The 10024-nt window shown below is 45.3% G+C and overlaps 1 protein-coding gene and 1 long non-coding RNA gene across 2 annotated transcripts; both read left to right on the forward strand.

The window, feature by feature from the left end:
- The first annotated feature begins 6016 nt into the window (after positions 1–6016).
- On the forward strand, positions 6017–7490 carry LOC123483995. Its single transcript, XR_006658371.1, has 3 exons — positions 6017–6140; positions 6725–6994; positions 7452–7490. It is a non-coding gene; the product is annotated as an uncharacterized LOC123483995 (long non-coding RNA).
- Positions 7491–8026: 536 nt separating this feature from the next.
- On the forward strand, positions 8027–9797 carry LOC121535904 (GTPase IMAP family member 9-like). Its single transcript, XM_045213951.1, has 2 exons — positions 8027–8030; positions 8153–9797. The coding sequence occupies exons 1-2, from the start codon at positions 8027–8029 to the stop codon at positions 8893–8895; spliced, it is 747 nt and encodes a 248-aa protein (XP_045069886.1). The 3' UTR covers positions 8896–9797.
- Positions 9798–10024: the final 227 nt, after the last annotated feature.

Consider the following 10024-nt stretch of genomic DNA (forward strand, 5'->3'; position numbering starts at 1 on the left):
AAAAGAGAAAAGTGGACGCAGAGTGCAGAGTGTTCCAAGAAAAATGGTCATCCTATTCATTCACGGAATTGAATGGGAAAGCTGTATGTTTGGTGTGTTCAGAGCATGTTGCAGTGCTGAAAGAATATAACCTTTGCCGCCACTATGTGAGTCTTCATGCCGACAAATATGACAACTTTCAAGGACAGCGGAGATGAGAGAAGGTGAATGAACTGTTGGCGGGTCTGAAGAAACAGCAGTCTGTGTTTACTCACAGCCGAGACATCAGTGACGCTGCAGTGAAAGCTAGCTACCTCATTGGTAATGAAATCGCAGTGGCTTCAAAACCATTTAGTGAGGGTGAATTTGTAAAAACATGCATGATGAAGGCAGCGGAGATTATGTGCCCTGAAAAGCGGCAGGCTTTTGCAAATATCAGCCTGACAAGAAACACAGTTGCAGACAGGATTTCCGATCTTTCAGTGGATTTGGACAGCCAGTTGAAGCAAAAAGTAAAGTTATTTATTGCGTTTTCGGTTGCAATTGATGAAAGCATGGACATTACAGATGTTGCACAACTGGCCATTTTCATCCGCGGAGTTGATGACACATTGACCGTCACCGAGGAGTTTGTGGAGTTGGTGCCGATGACAGATACGACAGCAGCTGATATTTTTACCGCACTTCGTCGGGCGCGCTGGACAGGGTCGGAGTGGACTGGTCCTGCGCTGTCAGCCTGGCTACAGATGGTGCGGCCCTCAATGATCGGGAAAAAAGCAGGCGTTGTGACAAAGTTCAGAGAGAAAGTGCAATCTGCAAATGGAGGATGTGATTTTTGACTTTTCACTGTATTTTGCACCAGGAGGCTTTGTGTTGCAAGTCATTAAAGATGGATAACGTCATGAAGGTGGTCATCCAAACTGTTAATTTCATCCGATCCAGATGCCTGAATCACCGTTAGTTTGACAGCCTTCTCAGAGAGAAAGACCACATCTATGGCCTGCCATACCACACTGAGGTAAGATGGTTAAGCCGAGGTGCTGTGCTGAGGCGTTTGCTTTGATTTACGAGAAGAAATTGAACAGTTCATGGAAGAAAAGGGGGAAACCAGTGTTAGAATTTCATTCCGCGAGAATGGATGCAGGTCCTTGCATTTATGGTGGATGTTACAGAGCACCTGAATAACTTAAACAAACAGCTGCAAGGGCGCAACAAAGTTGTCACGCAGTATTATGACAGCATACGTTCTTTCCAAGTTGAAGCTGTCATTGTGGGAGACGCAACTTGCCGGTGGTGATGCAGCTCACTTCCCCTGTCTGAAAAAATGTGTACGCGACCCAACATGTGGCAGACATGAAGCGGTTCAAAGATAAAATAACGGGACTGTTATGGGAGTTTGAGCAACGCTTTCAGATTTATGTTTATATGTTTTTATGTTGATGTGCTATTGTTTTTAATTGATTTGATTTGTATATTTAACCTATTCTTGACTCTGTGGTTCTTGCACTTGTTTGGGGAACAGGATTTCATTATTTTTATCTACATTTCTGCCTGAGAAATGACACCCTGATATAGTTCTGTGATATACTTCTGTGAATCACTGAGGCATTGTGTGTTTGTGTGTTCTTTGTCCTCAGAACTTTCAAATAACTTGAGGTGTTTTATGATTAATAGTGATGTTGTGCTTTTGGACACTGTCCTCAGGCTCCAGCATTATGTTTATATGTTTTTATGTTGATGTGCTATTGTTTTTAATTGATTTTATTTTATTTGTATATTTAACCTATTATTGACTCTGTGGTTCTTGCACTTGTTTGGGGAACAGGATTTCATTATTTTTATCTACATTTCTGCCTGAGAAATGACACCCTGATATAGTTCTGTAATCTGTGAAACAGTTCTGTTAATCACTGAGGCATTGTGTGTTTGTGTGTTCTTTTTTCTTTAGAATTTTCAAATAAACTTGACGTGTTTTATGATTAATAGTGATGTTGTGCTTGTACTATTTTGGACACACTGTCCTCAGGCTCCAGCTTTATGTTGTATGTTGATCGTATTAAAACAAAGAAAACAATCTGAAGTTGTTGTTTTTAAGTTATATATACCATGATTTTTCCGGTCCGGCCCACTTGGGAATAGATTTTCCTCCATGTGGCCCCTGAGCTAAAATGAGTTTGACACCCCTGATCTAAACAGTATGCGCTTTTAAAACTCACCTCACTGTGATGATCAATTTGATGAAAGAAGTTCAATAACAGGTTGAAACTGAGTGGAAAACATGGTAGTTGTAGATGTTGTTTCAAAGCCTAACATAATGAAATGGACAGCGCTTTCTAAGGTGATGATTAATTCAAAACACCCATGCGCATATTAGAGGTTATGCATATATGAGCCCAAGCCCCCCCCCCAAAAAAATAAACGGAATTAATGTCACGATCGTTATACGGAGTAGACCAATGCGCAGCGTTAGTTGCGAACATACTTAACTTTATTATCTTTAGTGATAATAACAACAACAAAACAATAAACGAAATGTGCAGTCCTACGGTTTAACACAACCAACAAGGAACAAACCAAACGGAAACAAGATCCCACAAACACTAAGGGAAACAGACTGTTTAAATATGGCTCCCAATCAGAGACAACCAGCAACAGCTGACACTCGTTGCCTCTGATTGGGAGCCACTGGCCAACATAGAAATACCACAACTAGAACTCCCACACAGAACATAAACACACAGAATTTACACACCCTGGCTCAACATATAGAGTCCCCAGAGCCAGGGTGTGACAGTACCCCCCCCCACCCCAAAGGTGCGGACTGGGACCGCGCCTGAACATAAACAACCAGGGGAGGGCTGGGTGGGCATTCCTCCTCGGAGGCGGTTCCGGCCCCGGGCTTGACCACCACCCTCTAATAATCCCCCGTAGCGCCCCTGGTCCGGTCTGGCCCCGCTGGCTGGAGCTGGACTGGACATCGAAGGAGCGGATTGCTTAGCGCCCGTTGTGAGTAGCTGACCGGTACCTGATCAGGCACCGGTGACCCAGGCACGGGTTGTGCCGACTGACGACGCGCACCCCTGGCTTGGTGCGTGGAGCAGGAACGGACCGGACCGGCTGACGATGCGCACCCCTGGCTGGTGCGTGGAGCAGCAACGGGCTGGACCGGGCTGACGATACGCACCCCTGGCTTGGTGCGTGGAGCAGGAAACGAAACGACCGGGCTGACGTGCGCACCCCTGGCTTGGTGCGTGGAGCAGCAACGGGCGGACCGGGCTGGACGATACGCACCCCTGGCTTGGTGCGTGGAGCAGGAACGAACCGACCGGGCTGACGACTCGCACCCTGGCTTGGTGTGAGTAGCAGGAACAGGCCGGGCGGGCTGGCGACGCGCACCGTAGGCTTGGTGCGAGTAGCAGGAACAGGCCTTACCAGGCTGACGACTCGCACCCCTGGCTTGGTGCGAGTAGCAGGAACAAGCCGGGCCGGGCTGGCGACGCACACCGTAGGCTTGGTGCGAGTGGCAGGAACCGGGCCTTACAAGGCTGACGACTGCACCCCTGGCTCGGTGCTAGCAGCAGGGAACATGCCGGGCCGGGCTGGCGACGCCCACTGTAGGCTTGGTGCGAGTGGCAGGAACAGGCCGGGCAGGGCTGGCGACGCGCACCGTAGGCTTGGTGCAGTGGCAGGAACAGGCCGGGCCGGGCTGGCGACCGCGCACTGTAGTCTTGGTGCGAGTGGCAGGAACAGGCCGGGCCGGGCTGGCAACGCGCACCGTAGGCTTGGTGCGAGTGGCAGGAACAGGCCGGGCCGGGATGGCGACGCGCACCGTAGGCTTGGTGCGAGTGGCAGAACAGGCCGGGCCGGGCTGGCGACGCGCACCGTAGGCTTGGTGCAAGTGGCAGGAACAGGCCGGGCCGGGCTGGCGACGCCGCACCGTGAGGCTTGGTGCGGGGGAGCAGGAACATGCCGGGCTGGGCTGGCGACGCGCACCGTACACTTGGTGCGAGGGGCAGGAACAGGCCGGGCCGGGCTGGCGACGCGCACCCGTACACCTGGTGCGAGGGGCAGGAACAGGCCGGGCCGGGCTGGCGACGCTGCACCGTACACTTGGTGCGAAGCAGGAACAGGCCGGGCCGGGCTGGCGACGCGCACCGTACACTTGGTGCGAGGGGCAGGAATAGCCGGACCGTACTGGGAACACACACCACTGGCCTTAAACGGGGATCAGGAACGGACCCGGACTGGCAATACACCTCAGTACCTCTCGCCGTGCCTCTACATCTTCCCTCCCTCTTCTCACCAATGGCTCCCGTAACCTGGGGGCCTTCTGAATTCGCCCCTTATCTGCCTCCAGCAGCCCCGGTCGTCCATGCCATGTGCCCCCCTAAAAAAATGTTGGGGTTGCCTCTCAGTCCGTCCGACGACGACACTGTTGGACGCCGTTGCTCCTCTCTCCGTCGCGCCTCTACCGTCTCACTCCATGGACGGCGATCCATCCCGGCCTGGATTTCCTCCCACGTCCAGGCTGCCTGCTCCTGGACACGCTGCTTGGTCCTGGTATGGTGGGATCTTCTGTCACGATCGTTATACGGAGTAGACCAATGCGCAGCGTTAGTTGCGAACATACTTAACTTTATTATCTTTAGTGATAATAACAACAACAAAACAATAAACGAAACGTGCAGTCCTACGGTTTAACACAACCAACAAGGAACAAACCAAACGGAAACAAGATCCCACAAACACTAAGGGAAACAGACTGTTTAAATATGGCTCCCAATCAGAGACAACCAGCAACAGCTGACACTCGTTGCCTCTGATTGGGAGCCACTCTGGCCAACATAGAAATACCACAACTAGAACTCCCACACAGAACATAAACACATGGAATCTACACACCCTGGCTCAACATATAGAGTCCCCAGAGCCAGGGTGTGACAATTAAAATAATGATTGTGTATTCTTCTTACTATATAATTATACAATATAAAATAATCGCACAGGACTTAAGCTTAACTTGTCTGACAAAATGTCATGATCTCCACAGCCCTAGGTAGAACATCTTCTTAAAATACTATGGCAATCTTAGTGCAACACCTAGCAGCCTAATCAAGAGATGTTTCCTTTTGGGGAGGCTGAAAGAGGCATAGTTCAGCCATTATCTGAGAGGAAGTTATGTATCTCTTTATCGAATTAAATCGAATTAAGTTTTTCTGATTGTTACATTTTTTAGAACTGTTAAGTGGGACATCTGTTAAACATTTGAGTGTACAAAACATTTTACCCTCAGAACAGCCTCAATCCGTCGGGGCATGGACTCTACATGGTGTCGAAAGCGTTCCACAGGGATGTTGGCCCATGTTGACTCCAATGCTTCTAGAACATTTACATTTTAGTCATTTAGCAGATGCTCTTATCCAGAGCGACTTGGACATCCAGCCAACTTCACACAACTTCTGTGGTCTCCCGAGTGGCGCAGTGGTCTTGGGTGGTAGACCATTCTTGATACACATAGGAAACTGTTGAGTGTGAAAAAAACAGCACCGTCGCAGTTCTTGACCCAAACTTATGCTCCTGGCACATACCATACTCCGTTCAAAGGCACTTCAATATGTTGTCTTGCCCATTCACCCTCTGAATGGCACACATACACAATCCATGTCTCAATGCTTAAAAGTCCTTCTTTAACCTGTCTCCTCCCCTTCATCTAAACCGATTTGAAGTGAATTTATCAAGTGACATCAATAAGGGATCATTACTTTCATCTGGATTCACCTGGTCAATCTGTTATGGAAAGAGCAGGTGTTCTTAATGTTTTGTACACTCAGTGTATATCTGGAGTTAAACCTTAGTACTGACAATAATGTAATGTATTTATTTTATCTTAATACTTCCTGCTCCAGACCAGCTGACTGTTGACTCAGTGGACACCACATCAGCTACTGTTAGCTGGAGCCAGCCTCCAGGATTGGACCAAACCCAACATCATTACCAGATCTCCTACCACTGTCCAGGGACAGAACCACATATCACTACCACATCTTCACACAGCATCACTCTCTCTGACCTGCAAGGTGGTACTCAGTACTCTGTCACTGTCTGCACTGTGCTGGAAAATGGAAAGCAAAGTGAACTGGTGTCAACAACCCTCACCACAGGTAAGGAAGTAAAATACTTCAACTTTGACACCAGACATAATATTTATCAAACCTTAACTAATTATCAAAATAACTATGAACTAATCATAATGGATGTGTCAGCATTGGATGTAAAGGTACAGTATTTTCCCTGATGAGAAATATATCATGGTGAATTCCCCAGATCTCTTCATGCAGTTTGGTGTTGAAATCATTAAAAGTTTTTATAGTATCTGAATTCTTGCTTGCTTCACATTAGTGTGAGTCATTATGGCAAGGAGTTGATCTGCCTCTGCTTGCTTTAACATTATCAGTACTACAGTGTAAAATACTTGTACTTGTGGAGAGGATTTATAAATCACAGCATTCTTTTAATTCTTATTAAAAAAATTGGTGTGGCTGCAACAATTTAGCAGCGGCATTGCTAAATGAATATAGCAGAAACCCCTCATTTTTGTTACATTACATATCCAACTTCTGTTTAACTTATTTCTTCCCATATCAACAAGCCGGCATTTTCTACTTTGATTACTTTTCTACATTTCGTCCTGCAGTTCATTTCTGGAGACAAACTTTAGCCCTCATGATAATGTATTTTCCCTTAGTACTGCCTGCTCCAGACCAGATTAATGTTGACTCAGTGGACACCACATCAGCTGCTATTAGATGGAGACAGCCACCAGGATTGGACCAAACCCAACATCATTACCAGATCTCCTACCGCTGTCCAGGGACAGAACCACACATCACTACCACATCTTCACACAGTATTACTCTCTCTGACCTGAAACCTGCTACTAATTACTCAGTCACTGTCTGCACTGTGCTGGAAAATGGAAGGCAAAGTCAACTGGTGTTAACAACCCTCATCACAGGTAAGTACCCTACTTAAGTATTAGTTCTGGTTATCAAAATGACTATATGTGAATTCCCCAGATCTCAAAATGCAGTTTGGTGCTGAAATCAATAAACGTTGTTTATAGTATCTGACTTTATGCTTTCTTCCATTCCTGTGAGTCATTATGTCAAGGAGTTGATCTGCCTCTGCTTGCTTTAACTTCATCCAAAGTACTGCGTAAAACCCTTGTTATTGTAGAGAATATGTATAATCACAGCATTCTTTTCATTTATATTAATGAATGAATATAGCAGAAACTCTTCATTGTTGTTACATTACAAATCAGCTTCTCTTGTGTGACTTCTGCCTTAGCTTATTTATTCCCATATCAAAAGGAATTGACCTTTTCTATTTTCAACTACTATTCTACTTTTCCTCCTGTAGTATATTTATGGGGTTACACATAGCACTGACAATAATGTGTTTTCCCTTAGTACTTCCTGCTCCAGACCAGCTGACTGTTGACTCAGTGGACACCACATCAGCTGCTGTTATCTGGAGCCAGCCACCAGGATTGGACCAAACCCAACATTATTACCAGATCTCCTACCGCTGTCCAGGGACAGAACCACACATCACTACCACATCTTCACACAGCATCACTCTCTCTGACCTGCAACCTGCTACTGAATACTCTGTCACTGTCTGCACTGTGTTGGAAAATGGAAAGCAAAGTCAACTGGTGTCAACAACCCTCACCACAAGTAAGGAAGTACCCTACCATGACTGGTGTCAAGTATTGAAGGTGTAGGCCGCCTTGTTTCTTAAATAATTCCACTGATTCATACAGTAATCATTAATGTGCACAAAGTTTATTTTCTACCGACCATAATTGAAGCTTATTGTATTGGCTTATTGTATTAGTTAGTATTCTGGCACAAGCAAGGGAACTGCTAAAATGAGGGTGATGTTTCAGTTGAATAGTTTTCCCTCTATGAGAATAGAGAATGGGACATCACTAACAAACTACAACAGAACTCTGAGGAATCAAGAATGTTAAAGGTCTAACATGGGTGATTTCATCCATTCACAAAAAGATTTTACTGAAAAATGCAGTTTTTCAATGTGATAACAGGAATTACATCCAGGTTAGATTTACGTCAAAGGTAACACCAGTGTCCTTGTAATCCAACAGAACATGAGGTCCGGATTGTTCTGGTGGGGATGACTGGAGCTGGGAAGAGTGCAACAGGAAACACCATCCTGGGTAGAAATGCTTTTAACTCAAAAATGTCTATCCACTCTGTGACATCCAAGTGTGACAAGAACAGAGGAGCGGTGGATGGACAAAAGGTTGCGGTTATCGACACTCCAGGCTTGTTGAACACCTACTATACCCAACAGGAGACACTGACAGAAATCAAGAGGTGTATCTCTCTCTCTTCTCCTGGTCCCCATGTGTTCCTGTTTGTGATACAAGTGGGTAGATTCACACTTGAGGACAAGAACACAGTGGAGATCATCCAGACATTCTTCGGGGAACAGTCAACAAACCATACAATGGTGCTATTTACCCATGGAGATCGACTGGAGGGAACGTCAATTAAAGACTATATGGATAGTTATCCAGATCTTCAGTGTTCCACAAAACAATGCCATGGGGGATATCATGTCTTCAACAACAGAGATAAGAATCCCTCCCAGGTCACTGAGCTGCTTGAGAAGATAAACAAGATGGTCATGATGAATGGAGGAAGATACTACACCACTGAGATGTTCAAGGAGGCTGAGAGAGAGAATAAAGAAGAGGAAGAGAGGGCGATGGAAACATTTGAAAGAGAGCATCCAAGGGATAGATTTGGTGTTGAAAGGCCAGTTGTGGGGGCAGTAGAGGGACCTACAGTGAAAGCTGTAGTAAATAGATGCAGTACTCAATGAAAGTCCATAGCTAACATTGCTGTACATTCTACAAGTTGTTTGACTTCATTAATAGATATCTATAGTCTATATTAAGATATCAGTCAGATTGAAGAGAAGAAGAGGATGCTGAAAGAGAACAAAGAGCAGAGACTCAGAAAGAGGGAATGGTGGAACTGGAAACATGGAAGCTCCAGCCATTACCACTAGCCCGTCCTCCCAAATTAAGGTGCCACCAACCTCCTGTGGTACATGCAACATTTAAAGATGTTTTAATTAAAAATAGTTTCTAGGAAAATAAATAATAAATAAATACAACTGTTTGAATTAACATTTATTCTAATTCTAGTGAAACGTCAACATGATTATTATATAATCAGACTATGGACCTATACTCTTAGTCTCTTAATCAATCATTACACAAATACTAAAATTGAAGAATGTAATATTCGTTAACTAATTAATAAAAATATGTTCGAACAAATAGAGGGCGACAGAGAGTGAAAAGTAAAGGGACAGAGGGAGAGAGAGAGATGAGAGAGTGAACGGTGTAGAAAGAGCAGGTTGAGAGAATCTATTCTCTAATTAATCTCTGTGACCAATCTCTCTATATCATAAACACATTGACTATAATGAATATTGGGTCTCTGTACCTCTTTGAAAGCATCTCTGAGCTCCTTCACTCCTATCATGTCTGCTGTCTCTGCCAACATTTTAGGACCCATCAGCTCCACAAAGTCCTCTGCCTTGAGGAACAAAGGAGTTATTACAACTGTCACAGGGATGACGAAAAGCTGATACGAATACTGTATAATCAGGGGCAACCCGTCTGTTTCGAGCCCCATATTTTTAGCAAAACAAAAAAATCAAGCTTGCCTGTTTTGCATGTTATTTTGGCATTATTACGTGTCACATATCAGTTTGCAAACAATGTAAAAAATATATAATTGAGTTAATAAAGCCACATACAAACATTGTCTCCTTTTTGTTTTTTTTATTTTCTTGAGTAAGACAGCTCCAAAATGCAGGTGTTTCAGCCTAGCTCAGGGCTTTCTGTGGTGGTGGGGCAAGCCAGCAGAGAATACGGAGTGTTGCGCCGTGATTGGCTCAGTGTTCTGTCACTCATGGGGACACTACGTCGCCGCCAAGT

The sequence above is a fragment of the Coregonus clupeaformis genome, unplaced genomic scaffold (genome assembly GCF_020615455.1).
Source record: "Coregonus clupeaformis isolate EN_2021a unplaced genomic scaffold, ASM2061545v1 scaf0177, whole genome shotgun sequence".
In the NCBI taxonomy this organism is placed as follows: Eukaryota; Metazoa; Chordata; class Actinopteri; order Salmoniformes; family Salmonidae; genus Coregonus; species Coregonus clupeaformis.